We start from the raw sequence: 17,942 nt of genomic DNA, 5'->3' as shown, positions 1-17,942 counted from the left end.
GCACAGGCTTACGATGCCCCTTCACCGTCACATTGGTGACAGAATCCATAGGCTGGCACAATCTATTTGGGGGACAGTCTCTACTAGAATATATTCACAATGGTCATAAGTTGGAAACACCCTAAGTGTCCATTGTTAAATGACTGGCTAAACAAATTGTGGTATATTCATACAATGCAGTATTCTTAGAAATAAAAAAGAACAAACTGCTAATATACATAAAATCAAACAGAATCTCAGAGAATTATATTGAGAAGCCAGACAAAAAGAGTATATATACTGTACGATTTGTATGACAATATAAAATAAGTAAAACTAGGGACTTCCCTGGTGCTCTAGTGATTAAGAATCCACGCTTCCCCTGCAAGGGGCAAGGGTTCGATCCTTGGTCAGGGAGCTAAGATGCCTCATGCTCCAAGGTGTGGCCAAAAATATATAAATAGAACTGTGATGAGATTCTACTCTACACCTACCAAACTGGCTGGAACAAAAAACCTGAAAAATATAATGATCTGACAATATAATATCAAGTACTGGTGAGGATGCAGAGCAACTCCAGTTCTCAAAATCGCTGTTGCAAAATGGTACAGAGCAACTGTACACACACATACGTAAGTGAACCCATGCAAAACTGTAAATTCTGAATAAGTCCTGTGGCCTGCACCAACAACAGTCACCTGGTTTCCATGGGGTACATTAGGTAGGCAAGATGTTAGCACTGGGGAAGGCAGGGTGAAGGCTGCAGGTGGCCTCCTGTACGTTTCTGTAACTACTTCCAACAATTTTTTGTTTGTTTAAGAAAGAAACTACTTGAAGCCTTGGTAGGATGCTGGCTATATGGGTGTACATTCAGTCCGTGAAAATTCACGGAGCTAAACGCTTCATTACGAGCCCTCTAAGTGTATGCAATACAGTACTTCAATACAAAAATTTATAAGAAAGGTTTTGTTGAACTTCGCACTGGTCATGTCTCTCCTAGACTCCTTCCCTTCACAAAAAATACAGTCCAAGCTTCATAGCGTGACCTGAAAGTCCTCTACAATCTGGTTCCCACATTATCTCCACTTCTTCCTCCTTCCAGGCCAGTGACTGCTGTGCCCATTGGACACTGTGCCCTTTCTGAACCCCAGGCCTGGCTCCCAAGTGCCCGGATCCACGGCCTTCCCCACAGAGGTGTGGCCAGAGCAAGATGCACACAGTTCAGTTCAGTCACTCAGTCGCATTGGACTCTTTGCAACCCCATGGACTGCAGCACATCAGGCCTCCCTGTCCATCACCAACTCCCAGAATTTACTCAAACTCATGTCTGTCGAGTCAGTGATGCCACCCACCCATCTCATCCTCTGTCGTCCCCTTCAATCTTTCCCAGCATCAGGGTCTTTTCACATGAGTCAGTTCTTTGCATCAGGTGGCCAAGGTATTGCACACAGGGCTCCCAGATTCGGCAGGGAAGAATGAGCTACTTCATGTGTAGTTTGTAAACAAGAGGGAAGTGGGTAGGGCACAACCTTTTAAAGAATGATGAAGCCCAAGGACACGAGGTAAACTGATTAGAACCAAATGGGTCCAAGATGGCAGACAAGTCAACTTCAACTAGACCTTCATCCTCAGTAACAGCTCAGCAAGCTAAATGACTCACCAGAGACGCCATGACAGTTTCAAGAACATCAAAGAACAAAAAGTGGGTGGTGGTCCAATTCCTAGAAATCTCCACCTCTTCCCCAAAATTGGTCTCACTCATTAGCCTATGAATTACCCAGTCCATAAGAGCTAACTACACCACATTTTGAGGCTGCACTTGCGTTCTGCGATGGTCCACTCTGTGGTATGAGTTTCTCCTGATCCGCTCCTTCCTTCTGAAATGGCCCACATACTGTGGAGGGTTTCTCTCTAAATAAATCTACTTCTTACCTACCACTTTGTCTCTCGCTGAATTTTTTCTGTGATGAGACATCAAGAGCTTGAGCTTCATTAGGTCCTGAAACCAGTTGTATGATCTCACAAGACAGTGAGTTTTGGCCACCTTCGAGTCTCAGCCGTTTGGGTTTAAGTTCCAAGCTGGGCTTTGGCAGGGTCCAAGTTACCGCACATGGGTTCAAGTCCCAATTTGAGGTGAATGGAGGTGAATGGTTTCGGTTTCTTACATTCACTATCTGTGAGAAAATAACATCTCAAACATTGTGGGTTAAAAGGAAACAAGTTATTAACACTAAGATCACTTGTTCCCTTCTGACTGCGACATTGTTAAGTCACTGGAACGGCGGGCGCTCCAAACTTCTGCAGCGCAGGCGCCACCACAAGCCCCAGCGGGCACAGGAGAAAGTCTGCGAGCGCCTCCATGCGGAGGACACGCGGGAAACGCACGTTTGCCGCGTCTGCGTGCGAAGCGTGCGTGGGAGGGCGCGGGGCGGGGTCGGGCCAGGGCCAGAGAAGCGTTCTATCGGGAGCGCGCGAGATGGCTTGAGGCACCAAGGAGCATGCGCATCGGGGGGCGGGGCTAGTCCGGGAAGGGGCGGGGCCGCGGCCGCGCCCCTGATTCCCGCCGCCCGCTGGTGAGACCGCCTACGGTCGCTGGGCTCCCAAGGACAGGTCTCGGGTATTCCCTTGACCCCGCCCCCGAGCCCCGCCTCTGGCCTATAGAAACTGAGTACTCCCGCAGACACCGGAAGGAGGCGGAGCCTCTGCCCTTGCTGGCCAGACATCCTGGTTCCACAGCGCCCTCTATTGACCCTTTTAGGCGCTGCCTGCAACCCGTAGGACGCGTCTTGCACCTGGCTAAAAGGGGTCGCTCTGCTGGTCTTGGGAAGCGGTGTTCCCGCCCAGATCCTAACTAAGCCCCTTCCTTCAAACACGCGCTTAATTTATGTAAATATACCTAGATACACCCCAAAAGAGAGAAACCTACAGTGATAATGCTAAGTGAAAGAATCCAGATTCAAAAAGCTAAATTTGTAATGTCATATACTATAAATGAATATATTTGTAGTATGACATTTTAGATAAGACAAAACTACATAGGAATCATAGAAATAGAGCCTTGGTTGTCAGGAACTGGGTGGATCACAAAAGGACAGAGGGGAACACGGGGATGAAGAAACGAATTTCTATTTTAATTACGGTGATGGTAACACAACTGTATACGTTTGTCAAAACTTCCACAACCAACATCTAAAAAGTGAATGTTTACCTAAGATAAATTACACTTTAATTTCTTTAAATACTAAAAAATAAAGTAGACTGGTGGTTGTCAGGGGATCAGAGAAGAGAGGAATGGGGAGAGATTGATTAATGGATCATTTTAAAAGGAGAAATGTCTTGAAACTAGATAGAGGTGATGGGTGCACAGAATAGTAATGTAGTAAATGCTGACTCATTGAAAAGACCCTAATGCTGGGAAAGATTGAGGGCAGGAGGAGAAGAGGGTAACAGAGGATGGGATGGTTGGATTGCCTCACTGACTCAATGGACATGAGTTAGAGCAAACTCCAGGAGACAGTGAAGGAAAGCGAGGCCTGGCGTGCTGCAGCTCATGGGATCGCAAGGAGGCAGACATGACTTAGTGACTGAACAACAACATGCCATTGAACTGTTCACTTTTAAATGCTTAATTTTAAGTTCTGTTAATTTCACTTAAAAAAAAAAGTATTAAAAGTTAAAAAAAAAAAAATACAGGCCCCTGCCTTCCTTTCTATCCAACAAATTCATGTCTAGAAACATTCAATGTGGGGGAGGTGTGAATCCACTATTCTGCTCTGACCTTAGTCCCCACGTACCTGTCACATACCTAAGGAAAAGCAGGTCAAGAGCGAGATGTTATTAAGCCATCTCTGGTCATACAGGATTAAGAAATTTAATCTTGAGCCCTTATGATTCCCAACTTTCAGAAGAGAAAACTGAGTCTCAAAGATCAAGAGATCTGCCCGAGGTGAAACTGATCAACAGCAGACCGACTCCAGGACCTGAGCTCTTAAACACTGCACCTTAAGGAAGTGCTCCCTTTCCTTCTGTAGATGAGGATCCTGCAGCTCAGAGATGTTACACAAGCCCAGGAAGTGGCAATCAATCGGGAGCCCTGAACATCCTGTCCTTTCGTTAGCAGACAGGAACTATTGGCTTAGTTGTTCATTCTCTCCTGTCTCCCACCCAGGAGAAATTGGGAGCCGCTCACCTCAATCCCAGCACCATCTCCCATCTTTGCAGAATCCCCTGAGTAAACCAGGGAGTCTCAGGACCCTGATTTCTCATCATAACACCATACCTAAGCTGGGGGAGTCACCCACACCCAGTCCCTTTCCAGCGGGCCCAAACAGTACCGCCAGGGAGCTTTCACCAGCCCCTCAGGACAGCACAAACCCAGGAGACACAGAATCTAAAAAACAAAGTACAAACTTTATTTTGTTTCTTTATAAAGGCACAGTGGCCTCTTGGTTTTTTCCCCCCACTTTTTTAACAAAATATAATAGCTTCTCCTTGAACACAAAGACCTCAAAATTGTAAAAACAAAACAAAACAAAACCAAAACCAAAAAAGAACCAACAACAAACAAAACAAAGAGAGAGACAAAGACTTTTTTGGGGTGCAAGATGGGAAACCTGGAGGGAGAGGTGGGGGGCCAGGTGGTGAGGGAGGGGAGGGGAGAAGGGCAGCAGCAAACCCCAACCGAGAAGCAATGGAGATCCCCGGACCCCCAGAGCCCCGACCCAGCCAGACCCCCAACCCGTGTAAGTGCTTAAAGGAGAAAGAACACCAAAAAAGAGGAGGGAAGGGGGAATTAAAAACTGACGGTCATCAGGCTGGCTCCGGAGAGGGCAGAAATACCTTGGGGTTTTGTTTGATTTTTTTCCCTGTTTTTAAAAACATGTTTCATTGAAAAAATGCTTTTTTGGCGGAGAGAGGCCAGGCACCTCCATGTCCGCTTGTTTGATTTTTTTCCCTGTTCTTAAAAACATGTTTCATTGAAAAAATGCTTTTTTGGCGGAGAGAGGCCAGGCACCTCCATGTCCGCTTCCCCAGCCTCCAGGGCCGAGGCCCAGCCCCAGGTGCCCGGGTGCTGCCGCCCTAGCCCCAAACCTCGGGTAGGGTGGCTTCACTCAAAGGACGATTTACAGTATTGAAAAAAGAGGTCATAAAAGAGACCCAAATGACGCCGTAAATTTTGTAAAAATTTCTCACTCATTCACTCTCCTCTCTCTCCCAGTTGCTGCCCCGCCCCCTCCAGCCCCCAGAAGGGAGAGGAGGGCTGGGGGGCTGGTCAGGGAAGCCCCCCGTTCCCTGCCAGCTCCTCCCGGCCCTGGTCCATGGCGTCGCTGTCTGAGGCCTCCGAATCAGAGGCAGTGTCCGAGGCGTGGGCCTCAGGGCAGCCGCGGACCGGCTTCACGATGACGGCTCGCCGCTGCTCCTCCTCCTGGCCCTGGGTGCCCTCGATGTGCTGGATCGCCTGGGATTGGGCGGGGGTAGGCTGCCGTGAGGATGCGGGGGCCATGTGGACAGCCAGCATCTCCAGCAGTGTCTCCCTCACCAGCTGCCCCACCACCCACACACCCCCAGAAAGGTCCAGAAGGAAGCCTGGTGAAAGGGGCAGCCTGTTCAGAGTCAGGGGGAAAACAAACTTTAGAAGCTCTCTCCTGAGCTGAATCCCAATTGGAGGACGGACAGTGCAGGCCTGCCTGAAGTCATAAGCCTCTCTCCCTCATTTATGTATTTCAAAAGGCTGCTTGTTGGCTTTATGGAAGGTCTCTGTTATTAATTTTATTATTCAGTTTGCCGGGTGCAACTCAAGTTCCCGGGACTTCAGTGGACTTTTTTTTTCCGTTTGGGCCTTTAGGTTGTTTCTTTCTTTGTAATGTTGTTGGGCCTCCCAAAGGGGTCTCTGCACAAGGCTGGGCATAGCAGGGACTTCAGGGCTTGACCTTTAGAGTCGAGCATCTTGTTCCTTCCTCCTCCACCTCCACCCCCATCCCAAAACCCAAGAGACAGATGCAAGAACTCTGAAAGCAGGAGGCTCCGGGAACAAAGGACACCCCCAGCAAACCCCCACGAGGGAAGGAATGGGGTCTTCCCAGCCATCCGGTCCCCCCCTCTCTGCCCCTCACCCAGGATGCAGAGATGGAGACCCATCTGGCTTCCAGACCTCCTCCCCCCACTCAACGCTCAATATCCCTGTCTCTATCCCCTCCACTCCCCCACTTCCTAATCTCCCCCCAAAGGGCCTGTTCCCAAGGGGCAGCCCCCAAGCACTGCCCTCTCCCCAGGCCCAGGTACCTGCACGATGGTGTCCAGATTTTGCCGGGACGTTGAAACAGAGTTGATGACCGAGGAGGGGCCCATGGTGACGACGTTGATGTGGTGGGAGGGAGGGGGTGCTGGCGCCGGCACTATCACCGTGGGGTGGTGGGTGGGGGCCGGAGTGGGCAGGAGCTGCGAGATAGGGGCCCTCAGTCTCTCTGCAAAGGTTCTAGGAGCAGCCCCTTCCTTTTCGTCCATCACAGAGGGTGTGGGACAGCCCTCCAAACCATCTCCCTCTGCCCACCACCTGGAGAGTCTCCACCAATCACCCCAGCAGCCCGTCAACCTCCTTCACTCACAGTTCCGGGCCGCCCACATCGTGACCCCTCCCACCCCTTATTTTAAGAAATGAAGGCAAGCTGGCCTGGAGAGGGACCATCTGAGACTGTACGGGCCTTCCCTCTCCGGAGCCATGCCAGCATTTCACATCTAATAACTACAGTGGTGGTCGGGAGTTCAGACTGAATCTAGATGGCCAGGATTCAAATCCCTGCCCCACATCACTGAGAAATCTTGGGCGTGTTAGTGAACCTTTCTGTGCCTTCAATTCCTCATCAGTAAAACAGGAGTAATAACAGCTCAGGCGTCAAAGGGCTGCTATAAGGATTCAACGTAATCATGTATGCAAGACACCTGGGAGCCAGGAACGTCTACACTATTGCGATTGAGGCCCTGGGTCTGCCCTGCTGGACACCCAGCGGCACTGACTTTGAGTCTGAGAGCCCCGGCCCAGGTTCGGGCGGCCCCTGCAGGCCCCTCCCGCTCACCTGGGTCCGCAGGTGCTGCTGCTCCCGCTCTAGCTTCTCCTGGTGCAGCAGCCGGACCTGTTCCTGCTGCTGCTGCAGCTGCACCTGCTGTGCGATCACCTTGAGCTTTTCCGGGTACATGTGGGCCTCCAGGGAGCGGACCTGGGGGTGGAGCAGTGGGGCTCAGGGGCGGGGCCCTCCGCAACATCTTCAGGGTGGAGACCAAAGTCCTGAACCGTAGCCCGCCGGGCCCACGGGCCCACGCTGACTCCTCTCCCTCCCACAGGCTGTGCTCCCTCTCTGCCTGCCTCCAGCCCCAGGCCTTTGCCCATGTGGTTCCCTCTGCCTGGAGCACCCTTCTCCCCTCTCTGCTCCTCCCACCCTCACAAGGAAGCTGTAGGGCGGAACCAGCCCAGATCGCCCCCTTCGCTGATGCCCACCGATTCCGTGTGGCCCTTACCATGGTTGCATGTTTACAGTGTGAGTGCCTCTGACTCATCTCCCCAGGGCAGGAACCTGTCTGGTTTGCTCCCCACTGATCACCCAACTGGACACCCGACACCCAACTCCCAGCCCCGGCACAAAGCAGGAGCTCTGAGCCGACAGCATCGCCTCACCTGCTCCTCCAGCATCATGCGCACCGAGCGCTCCTTGTCCAGTTGCTGCCGCAGCTCAATCATCTCCCGCCGCAGATCCTCCGCCTTCTCGTCCTCCCAGATGTCTGGCGAGCCGATGCCCTCATCTTTGTCCTCTGCCCGCCGCCGCTTGGGTGACGAGCCGCTCAGCTCCTGGGGAACCCCCAGGGGCTGATGAGTGTGCGGTGACACTGCATACACCACCACCACCAGGGCAGTGCGGAGCTCCATCGCAGCCCCCCAAAGCTGTCAAACCCAGGTGCACGTGCACAAGGGAGCCCCCCTTTGCAAATCCACCAAGCCAAGGCCGGAAAGGGAGGCAGAAGGGACCTGCTTTCCCAAAGTCACCCAGTTGCTTCTAGAGCCCGGCCCACTGCACTGCACTCACCCATGGCTAAGTCAGGACCCCGGGCAGGAAGGCAAGTGCCAGAAGTAGGCAGGTCAGTGGGGAAGAAGGGACCAGCAGCCACATCACCGTCCCAAGCCAGTGGTTGGGCCCAGACATGTCCACGCCAGGGAGAGGGCGCCAGGAGGAGGGCAGAGCGCTACCTGGATAAAGCGCTTGAGCTGCGTGTTCTGCTGCAGGAGCCGGGTCTTCTCCTGCTCCAGGGAGAAGATGTACTCTGCCGTCTGCTGGAGAATGGCTGCCTGAGGGCAGGAGGGACGAGTCAGGGACCCCAACTGTTGGCGTCTCCCAAGTCTCCCCAGTCTCCCCCTCCAGCCCAACTCCTCCTCCAGGAAGTCCTTCTGGCACTTGCCCACCTTGCTGAGCTTCTCTCCATCTGTGTGAGGGATGAGGGTCTTGAGGGACTGGAAGCCCGCGTTGATGCTCTGCATGCGCCTCCGCTCGTTGCTGTTGGCAATCTCCCGCCGAATCCGCCGCTCCTGGTCCCGCTGAGTCTCAGGGGTCAGTGGAATGTTGGCCAGGCTACGGGAGAACAGGGATGGGCTCAGATTGGGTGCCCTCCATGCCTGGTCCCCCAGTGGGCCCCTGTCTTCATCTCCAGAGGGCCTGAGTGTAACAGGCAAGCTGCCGCTCCAGAATATACCGGCTCTGTCTGATGCCTACACCCCCCAGCAGACCAGGGGGCTGATGGAGTAGCATGTTCTGAGATGCCTGGGTGTCAACGTCAGCGTGCGGACACCAAGTCTTGACCCCAGTGTCTGGCCAGCGGTGTGAGTGAGACCCGGAAACCCACATGGCTAAGAATCCCTGTGATTCGGATGCGGGTAGCCTCAGGTGATAATCAGAGACACCTGCTCTTGGGACACCTCTGAGCTCCTCGCTGTGCCCCCGGGGCCCCCTCCTTCAGGGTCGCAGGCTTGAGGAGGGAGGAAGATGTCCCTCCTCCCTTCCCATCTCCACAGCCACATATGCTCCTACGTAAGCCCCCAGCCCAGCCCCAGACCCTGTGCTAAGACTGCCAAGACAAGCTGGGTACCAGTCACTCCAGGAAGAGGACCCGGCCAGCCCCACCTAGGGACAGTTTGTCCCCAAGCCCACCCACCCTGAAAGGCAAGCCCACCCTGGGCCAGAGAAGCGAGGCTCCCAGCATGCAGCAGGCAATGTTACTGCATATTATGTGATCGCATCTCGCAGGAGAGGCAGCCAGCAGAAGGGGACGAGGCTGCAGGCTGAGAGGCGTGGGCAGGAGACGGAGCCAGCAGCGGGGCTGCGGGCCCAACGCCACTGCTCCCGAGGGGTGGGCCTGTGTGTGGCCTGGAAGAGGCAGACTCCCCTCCCCGGCCCTCTCCTGAAACTCCCCCACCCCTGGCCTGATGGCTTCCAGATGTCGGGCTCCCAGAAGAGGCCACCGGCCCCACCCAAAGCCACAGCCCCGGCTTCTTCCTGAGGGGCCCTCCTGGGGTGACCTGGTCCAGGCCCGGGCCAAGAGAGCTCACACCCCCGGGCCTAGGAGAACGTGGGGAGACGGTTCTGAGCAGCCTTGTTCCGTCGATGGGGAGCAGCCTGTGCTCAGAGACAGGTGCCGGGGCCCCTCTGACAACCCCCAGCAAAAAAGGAGTTTGCTGGGGAACCGAGGAGGGGAGCATGTCTCCCACAGCTGGAGACAGCCAAGGTCTTCCTGGCCCCCCGCCCGCCCCACCTGTCCCTCCTCATTCCCCTGGGCGACCCCCCTGAACTGGCCTTTGCCCTTTCCTGGGTCTCCGCCTCCTCTCCCCACATGAGGGTGGTCAGCTGGGGGTGAGCTGGGAGCAAGCTTCACATCAGCTGCTGCTAGGGGTCCACAGACCAGCTCTGTCCTCCACCAGCAGCCCCAGCGTCTCCCTGGGAGACCCCCCCAACCCCCCACCAAGATACAGTTCCCTCACAGCACTAGAAAAGGAGGCCCACGACCCCCCATTTACAAATGGGACTGAGGGCTCAGAATGGGAGGGACACAGTTTTCGGGTCAGACAGCCAGGCACCTGGCTCCCCCACTTCTGGGCCAGGGGCACCTAACTTCTCTCAGTTTCCCTGACCCAACAGTGAGAAGCTTCCCAGGTGGCACTAGTGGTAAAGAAAGCACCTGCCAATGCAGGAGACATAAGAGACGCGGACTCGATCCCTGGGTGGGGAAGATCCCCCACAGGAGGAAATGGCAACCCACTCCAGGATTCTTGCCTGGAGAATCCCATGGACAGAGGAGCCTGGTGGACTATATAGTCCATAGGGTCGCAAAGAGTAGGACACAACTGAAGTGACTTAGCATGCACCCAGACAGAGGGGGGGATGGAGAAAGAGAAAATGAAGGTCAGAGACATGATGCTCAGTGGCTTGCCTGCCCTTTGCAGGTGGGAGGAGAAGGGAGATCAGAACTGAGTCTGGGCTCCCAGGCCTGCCAGTGCCCTCCAGACCCTCTGCAGCAGGTGGATTAAAGAGATGGGGAGAGACATCCCCAGGAAGCCAACGCACCAGGTGACTGACATCTATCTGGGAGTTTTCTATTCCCCCACCAGGAGAGATACAGGGAGATACGCCCCCACTCACCCATTCCCTGGGTTCCCCCCTGGTGATGCCCCGAGTTGACCAGAGCATTAAAGGGTCAAAAAGGAGCCCCACCTCCACCCCTGGGCCACTCTGAGTGCTGGCCCTTCCAGAAGGCCCACCTGTAGAGCCTAGCCACAGAGTTACTGTTTTTTAAAAGTCTTGAGAATTAGGACTGGTGCTTTCACTGCTGGGGGCCTGGGTTTAACTCACCCCTGGTTGGGGAACTAAGATCCTGCAAGCCACTTGGCATGGCCAAAAAAATTAAAAAATAAAAAAGTCTTGAGTTCGTAACATAATGTGCTAGACTCACTTCGCTGGAATTATCTCACTGAACCATCTCAACCTTCCTCTGAGTCAAGTGGCCTTATGGGATGAGGACATTGAGGCTTGGGAAGGGAACAGCTTTGGTACGTGCTGAGGCTGGGACTTGAACCCCAATCCCAGTGCCACAGGCCAGATGCCCTGACAGACAGGTGACAGTCACCCCCGTAGAGGGGCTGCGCACAGGTGTGCACTGTCAATGGGTCAGCTCTTACCGTCATTCACAGGACTTTTTGTATTTTTCCCTGACCCCCATGGATACCTAGTAGCTGTGCTGCAATGAGGAATCCAGGGTTCTGGGAGGGGAACTGGCATGCCCAAGGTCCAGCAGCCACACCAGGATACCACAGGCACCTGCAGGAGCCAAAATGCATGCTCTCCTCACCTGCCTGTGGGTGGCACCCTCTACTGAGGGCTCACATACAGCCCTACAGCCCCCCTGCCTCCCAGCCGAAACTCACCAACTCTCCAGGCTGAAGCCAGAACTCAACAACCCACCCCCTACCCCGCCTACACCCCGCCAGCCCACTCATCTGCTCCAGAAACCTCAGCCCTGGGGAGCCAACCTCTGGCCCCTCCTCCCCAGGATGCCCACGAGGTGGGGAGACACCAAAGGAGACCACAGGACCCCAGGCCTGAAAGCCCCAGCCCAGACGTCCCCAGAAGGAAGGGGGCCTGGCTCTTCTGAATGGCCCATGCTGTCCCCTTCAGCACCAAGTCCCTCAGCCCAGCCTCCTGGTTCAGGAACCAGCTGCTGGTTAAGCTCGTGAAGACTTAAGCTCAGAAAACAGACTGCACCCCAAAGCCACAGTTCCTCATAGGAATTTGGGCTGCCACCAAAACCAACTCACCTAAATAGCCCTGGAAGTTTCTTTAATGAAATGCAGACTAACCCAAAATTCTGATGAGTGGAATCACGACTAACCCGGGGTTCTGACTGCTGGCCTGCCAGGGGTTCTTATAAAGGATGGCGAATTAGCATTTCCAGCTGCTACTGTAATAGATAAAGTGGGTTTTTCTGCAAACGCTTGGAAGTTTCTTACATTTCTTTCTGAGTTTTGCAGAAGTACAGACGATTTACAGTAATTGTAAGGTCCTCCCACTCTTTCACATCAACTTCAGAACCCCCAGGTGAGCGGTGAGGCCTGGTCCACAGACACTGTCTCTCTCTCCTCTCCCTCTCTGACAGCCCTCAGCAGCCAGTCTCCTGGGGCTGGGCAGCCAGTGGCAGAGCCTCCGGTGCCAAGACCAGAGCTGCCGCTCCCACTCTCGGGGTACCCCCACGACAACCGCTCCCTCCCTCCCTCCCCACAGAATAACCCTGGTATCCCAACCAGAATAACCCTGGCATCCCTTGAGGGCAGGAAGCAGGCTCTTCAAGTTTAGATCCTAACCTATACATGTCCCTCCTGCCCAGCCCAAGTGCAAATGGGTATCCCCCATTCCCCACACCCGCTCCCCCATACCCACCCAGCTCCAGCCTCAAATTAGCCATTGAGAGCTCTCATTTCACACTGCCCCAAAGTCATTCACAAACCTACCACTCAACGTCTACACAGTCAGAGGTGGGAAAGCCCACTTAGGGTTTCTCCTATACCCCAAAAAGGAGGACAGGAGGAAGATGACCCTCTCACCAAGGATGCCCAAGGCTCCCATCCTTCTCCTGCAGCAGCTACTGAAGCAGCCTGAGGCCCTGGCCCATGCCCATTGCTTCTATCCATACATCCTGCCTATGGTCCCAGAACAAACCATGTCCGGACTATCCCCATCAGAAACACCCCCTCCCCCCAGTTTCTCCAGCCTCTCAGAGGGAGGCCTGCATTGGGTTCTAGTGGAAACTCCAGTCCTGCCACTTACTAGCTGTGGAATCCCAAGCTTAGGCACTTTGTCTCTTGAAGCCTCAGTTTCCCCATTCAAAATATGGGGACATACTGCCTCACTTCACAGGGTCATAGTGAAGTTTAAAAGAGGTGGAGGAGGAGGACTGCTCTGGTGGTCCAGTGGCTAAGACTCCGAGCTCCCAGTGCAGGCAGGCCTGGGTTTGATCCCTGGTCAGAGAACCAGATTCCCCATGCTGCAACTCAGTGTTCTCATGCCACAACTAAAGATCCCTCATGCTGCAATGAAGATCGAAGATCTCACATGCCACAATTAAGACCTAGCACAGACAAGTAAACAGAGAAGTAAATAAATAAGAGAGAGAGATCGAGGGTAACAAGATGCTTTGCTTTCCCAGAGTCTGTACCCCAGATTCCAGAATTCATGCACCTAAGGAAACTGACAAGACTCTGTAGCACCTTGAGACTTCCATCTCTTAGGAGAGGGGCAGTTCTAGTTCATTGCAGTGTCTTCAATCCCAGCACATGGTGTGTGTATGCTTAGTTGCTCAGCCGTGTCCAACTTTTTGCGACCCCATGGACTGTAGTCCACCAGGTTCCTCTGTCCATGGGATTCTCCAGTCAAGAATACTAGAGTGGGTTGCCATGCCCTCCTCCAGGGGATCTTCCCCACGCAGGAATTGAACCTGTGTCTCTTATGTCTCCTGCACTGGTAGATGGGAGTCTTTACCACTAGCACCACCTGGGAAGCCCCAGCACAAAGTAAGTGTCTTGTAAATACCAGACCAGGGACCCAACACACACTCCAAAGCCCCTCATTGTTCTGTAGCTCCCTCTGAGGGGAGCTGGTCTCTTTCTCCCTGGCAGCAGGCAGCTAAACTCTTTAAGACCACCATGCTCCTGCTTCTAAGAATCCGAGTGCCACTTAACAGATACCAAGCACTTTCCACACACATAGCCAAGCTTCACAGGTGCTTCATTTTACAGATGCTGAGAGCAGTTAGGCAACGGGTCCAAAACCACACAGCGTGTGCGGGTGCTGCTGTCAGGTACACCCATTCCTTCCCACCCCCACCCCCACCCACTGTCCAGTACAGTTCCCTCTGGTAGGTCTGGGAGACGGAGAAGAGAAGCAGGGAGCCCTGCTAGTCAACGAGGGATGGAGCAAAGTCCACCAGCCTGAGAAGCCACTATATCCGGCAAAGTCCTGCCCAACCCACATTCAATCCTACCTCACCCGGCAGCTCCGTCTGAAATGAACAAACCCAGAGGCCCCAACTCCACACCCAGCATATGGGCTGACAACTGTCTCACAGCTGGGCAAGCAGAGTAGTCCTAGTGCCCAACCCTGGGGCACTTGGTCCCTAAGGAACTGCTGGATTGGAACAGAAACTTGGAACAGAAACAGGTCAAACTGAAGTCCTAGGGGGCCCAGAGAGGACTCAGCCAAGGCTCAGGCTTTGTGGCCAGAGGGTCCTATGTTGCCACGCTTGCCTGAGGTCAGGCCCAGGATGTCTGCTCCAGCATCTGGGGCAGCTCAACCCACCTCCTCACTGCCCAGCCCTTCTCTTCCCAGAGCAACCAGCAGTTCAGGGTAACAGCAGGGATCAGAGTTCAAGTCCCAGCCCCACCACTTGCCCTACCTGTTCCTTCCCAAACCTGTGTCCTCCACCCACACAGAAATCATAAAGCCACTTAACTAGCAAAGGAAGACTGTTAACAATTTGGTGAGAGAAGTCTCGCAAAATGAGACCCTAGAACGTATTACAAGCTCCAGAATTGTTTTCTTTTTCTTTTCACTTATTACAGCTAAGCCCTCCAGGTGGACGGACCTTGGGGAAGGGCCAACACTCAGGATGGTACTGCTGACTGCCCACCACCTTGAACTTGAGAGTAGTAAAGACAGGAGCCCTGGGCGGGGGGGGGGCGGGGGCGATGTATACGTGTGCAGCAACCTTCCCCTAGCTTGGTTTCTGCAGCCCGTGGTGTCCACCAGCCTGGGCCACACCGCCTGCGACTCCTCCTCCCTCAATCCCCGCCTTGCCTGCCCGGGGCGGCAGAGCACGTGGCCCCAGCCCTGGGGAGCCATTTCTCTCCGAAAGCGGCACGGCAGGAAAGGAGCCACAGGTCCCAAACTTGGACCTGCAGAGAACAACCCACGCGGTATCGCCGTCCTGCAGACAGTGTTCAGTATGCAGATACACAGGCCCTTCTAGCGATCGGAATTGCGGGCGTGTGCATTTTAACAAGTGTCCAGGGCGATTCCCCTAACCCATTACTCTTCGGTAAAGGATAGATCCCGGAGCAACCCGGGCCGAATTTAGTAAGTAGCTCCTGGGGAGGACAACGGATCTTGGACCACCTACCCACCCACCCAGCCTGCTGGGCAACCGGACGCTTTCGGTTTACGTCTGGGGGGAGGGGCGTGAGACGCGAAAGTTTGCGGCCGAGGCCCACGTGCGGCGGGCAGAGACCCGGTGAGGCTAGGGGCGGCCTACGGTGCCCACTCCCCAAAAAGGCCCCCACTCGGCCTGCCTCGTCCATCCCGCCCGCAGGGGCCGAGCTTTGTGCGGGTAAAGCATGGCCTGGGCGCGCCTACAACTCCCACAATGCCGCACCGACGCGGCGCGGAGAACTACAGCTCCCGCGAGGCGGCGCACGGAGGTCCGCCTACTCCAAGAGGGCTGCAGAGTCACGTCCAGGCCTCGCTAGTAAACAGCGCCCGGGCGCGGGCGGCGAGCTAGCAAGCGGCCGCCAACGTGCTCGGGTCCGCGGCGCTCCCAGGGAGCAGCGCTGGCCCCCGTGTCCCGCCCACTCCCGCACCCCCTCTCCAGCACGCCCCCCGACCTCGCTGCAGCCCCGGTCCCAGCAAACACTCACAACCACCTGGCTCCCCGCCCCCCACTCCCCGCGCCTGGAGCCGCGGCGTGGCTGCATTGTAGCCCCTGGCGCCGCGACCCCACGCGCGACACGGGCCCCTCAGTCCCCCTTGGAGGGGGGGAGTCCAGAGAGAGCGATGAAGGAGGGAGAGGAAGGAAGCCGCCGCGGGAGGGGGGAGGAGGAAGCGCGGGGGGGAAGCCACCAGCACCAAGCATGGCCGGGACTGCTGCAGAACCACGTGGGTCTGTTTGCAATTTACAAACGTCGCTACTCGCCCGCCTGCAGCGGACAAAAGTGACCGGGGCCGCTCGGGGCCCCACGTTCCGAGGAAGGAAGGTCCCCAGGCGGCCCAAGCCTGGCGCGCGGGGCTGCAGCCGCCTCTCCGGATAAGAAAGGCGAGAGGGTCCGCGGCGCGGGCCATGCGTGCGCACACGCGCGCCCGCCCGGGCGGACTGGCCGGGGGCTGCAATCGTGGGAAGGGGGTGAGGGGGAGGAGGAGTACACACCTACAGAGCCCTCCTATCACTTCTTTCTCTGTTTTCCTGAAATGTTGCAAAGAGGGCACCTTCTGAGTGGGCACCATGAAATACTCCATAGCGATCGGCCCCCCTCCTCTGCACGAGCCAGGTCCCGCGGTCCGCCGGAGAATGCAAGATGGAAATCCGAATCAAAGGGCAGCGCCGGACGGAGGTGCAGAATCGGCCGGTCCCAGATGCTGGCTGCGGCGGCGGCGAGGGGAGGGAGGCGGGCGGGAGGGGCGGGAGGGAGGTCTCTCCGGCCTGCCTCCCCGGGCGTGTGTATGTGTGTGTGTGTGTGTGTGTGTGTGTGTGTTTGCAGCTGATCAGATGTCTGTTTCAAGGCGGGAAACAGCTGGTGAAAACTCAGCACTCCCCCGGCCTCCTTCCGCGGAGTAAGGAATTGCATGTAAACAAAGGACTATTTGCAGCGCCCCCCGGGCGGCGCGAGGCCGGGGCGAGAGGGGCGCGGGCCCCCGGGGGCGGGTGGTGGCCCCGGTCTGCGGGCCATCCCCCCCCCAGCTCCGGGTGCGGGGGCCGCGGGCGGCCTTGGGGGACGCGGCGTGAATGGAACGAGCTGCGGCCGAGCTACATGCGCCACTATGGGTGATGAGGTCCATCAGCTGACAGGTTGGCAAGCGTAGCAAAAAAAAAAAAAGAAACGGCCAGCCACAGCGAGGGAGCCCAGCCTGTGCGCCCGGGGTCCGACGGGGACTGCCCGGTACAGGGTCTGCGCCCTCGAAGACCCTCGGGGGGCGGGAGCGCGCTGCTGGGCCCGGCGAAGGCGAAGGCGGCCTGGGGTGCTGCTCGGGGCTTTTTTTTTTTCTTTTTTACGGTTGCAACTGCTCCGAGAGGAGCCGCTCTGGCTCGCTCCCTCCAAGCCCAGGGCCCACTGGAAACTTGCGTCACAGCCACCGCTTCCCACATGTAACTTGGGGGCGACTTCAGAGGCCGAGCGGCCCCCTCCCTCACTCCCTCCCTGCCCAGCTGCCCGCCGCTGGCCGCTCGGCCTGGGCTCCGGAACCTGGGAATCCCGGAGCCGGGGAGGAGAGGGCAAAGGGGTGGGGGGCGCGCCGGGAGCCTCAGATCCTGAGGCTGCCTTAGGCAGCAGGGGCCCGGGCGGGGAGGGAAGGGTGGAGGCGGGCCAGGACAGCAGCAGCCCCGGAGGCCGGCTGCCGGCGCGGCCCGGAGGTCCGGTGGGTGCTGCGGGTCGCCTCCTGTCCCCGCTTCTCTTTAGCCCTCCGCTGGGAGACTGGACAGCGAGAGGCCCGCCGAAGCTTGGCCTGGGCAGGCGGAAGGCTGCAGCTGCCCATTCGTGGCGAAGCCAGGGCGAGACTTGCTCCCCCGGCAGGGTGCGCTCTCTACCAAGGGTGAAGGCCTGGGGCGGAGGAGGGAAGGACTCCTTGCCGGCGAGCTTCCGTACCCTCCTTCCCGCGTCCCCTCCCCGGGCTCCTGGAGGTTGGCCCCTGGCTCAGGAAGACCGCGCCTGCCTTGGAATGTCCTTTCTCCTGCCCACTGCCTTTCCCAATCCCATCCGCCTTCCAGGTTCCCGCCCAGATCGCGCCTCCCGATTGAAACCCTCTTAATAACAAGGATTACTGTTATTATTAGGAAATGTTATTGTTTTTAGATATTCAGAGCCTCTTGTAGAGGCCTGGCAGTTTTGCCTAAATGTTTTGCAATCCTTCAAGTCAACTGTTGGGTAACATTGGGGGTCCCTGGGAGGCTTCACT

The 17,942-nt window shown here is 56.1% G+C and overlaps 1 protein-coding gene across 4 annotated transcripts; it reads right to left on the bottom strand.

The window, feature by feature from the left end:
* Positions 1 to 4,370: 4,370 nt before the first annotated feature.
* On the bottom strand, positions 4,371 to 16,545 carry TFAP4 (transcription factor AP-4). 4 transcript variants are annotated; one of them, XM_081554904.1, is made up of 10 exons: positions 15,350 to 15,433; positions 12,834 to 13,134; positions 11,828 to 11,970; positions 11,239 to 11,330; positions 8,429 to 8,594; positions 8,216 to 8,314; positions 7,649 to 7,819; positions 7,053 to 7,193; positions 6,262 to 6,417; positions 4,371 to 5,437 (listed from the first exon to the last, which is right to left on the bottom strand). In XM_081554904.1, the coding sequence occupies exons 4-10, from the start codon at positions 11,289 to 11,291 to the stop codon at positions 5,252 to 5,254; spliced, it is 972 nt and encodes a 323-aa protein (XP_081411030.1). In that variant the 5' UTR covers positions 11,292 to 11,330; positions 11,828 to 11,970; positions 12,834 to 13,134; positions 15,350 to 15,433; the 3' UTR covers positions 4,371 to 5,251. The 4 variants fall into 4 exon arrangements, with proteins under 4 accessions (XP_081411030.1, XP_081411031.1, XP_081411029.1 ...); XM_081554905.1 differs by lacking the exons at positions 11,828 to 11,970; positions 12,834 to 13,134; positions 15,350 to 15,433 and adding an exon at positions 16,201 to 16,545; XM_081554903.1 differs by lacking the exons at positions 11,239 to 11,330; positions 11,828 to 11,970; positions 12,834 to 13,134; positions 15,350 to 15,433 and adding an exon at positions 16,201 to 16,545.
* Between the last annotated feature and the right edge of the window lie 1,397 nt (positions 16,546 to 17,942).

The sequence above is a fragment of the Giraffa tippelskirchi genome, chromosome 13 (genome assembly GCF_054371585.1).
Source record: "Giraffa tippelskirchi isolate mGirTip1 chromosome 13, T2T-mGirTip1v1.2.pri, whole genome shotgun sequence".
NCBI classification, from domain to species: Eukaryota; Metazoa; Chordata; class Mammalia; order Artiodactyla; family Giraffidae; genus Giraffa; species Giraffa tippelskirchi.
The sequence above is the reverse complement of the archived record's forward strand: the minus strand, read 5'-3'. Positions and strand labels throughout refer to the sequence as shown.

Bases quoted from the DNA above. Each gene is read 5' to 3' on its own strand.
- TFAP4 (XM_081554903.1), bottom strand. From the start codon at position 16,289: ATGGAGTATTTCATGGTGCCCACTCAGAAGGTGCCCTCTTTGCAACAT. The intron at 8,315-8,428 runs GTGGGCAAGTGC...TCCTGCCCTCAG, and splicing joins ATGGAGAGAAGCTCAGCAAG to GCAGCCATTCTCCAGCAGAC. The intron at 7,820-8,215 runs GTAGCGCTCTGC...GGGGTTCCCCAG, and splicing joins AGCTCAAGCGCTTTATCCAG to GAGCTGAGCGGCTCGTCACC.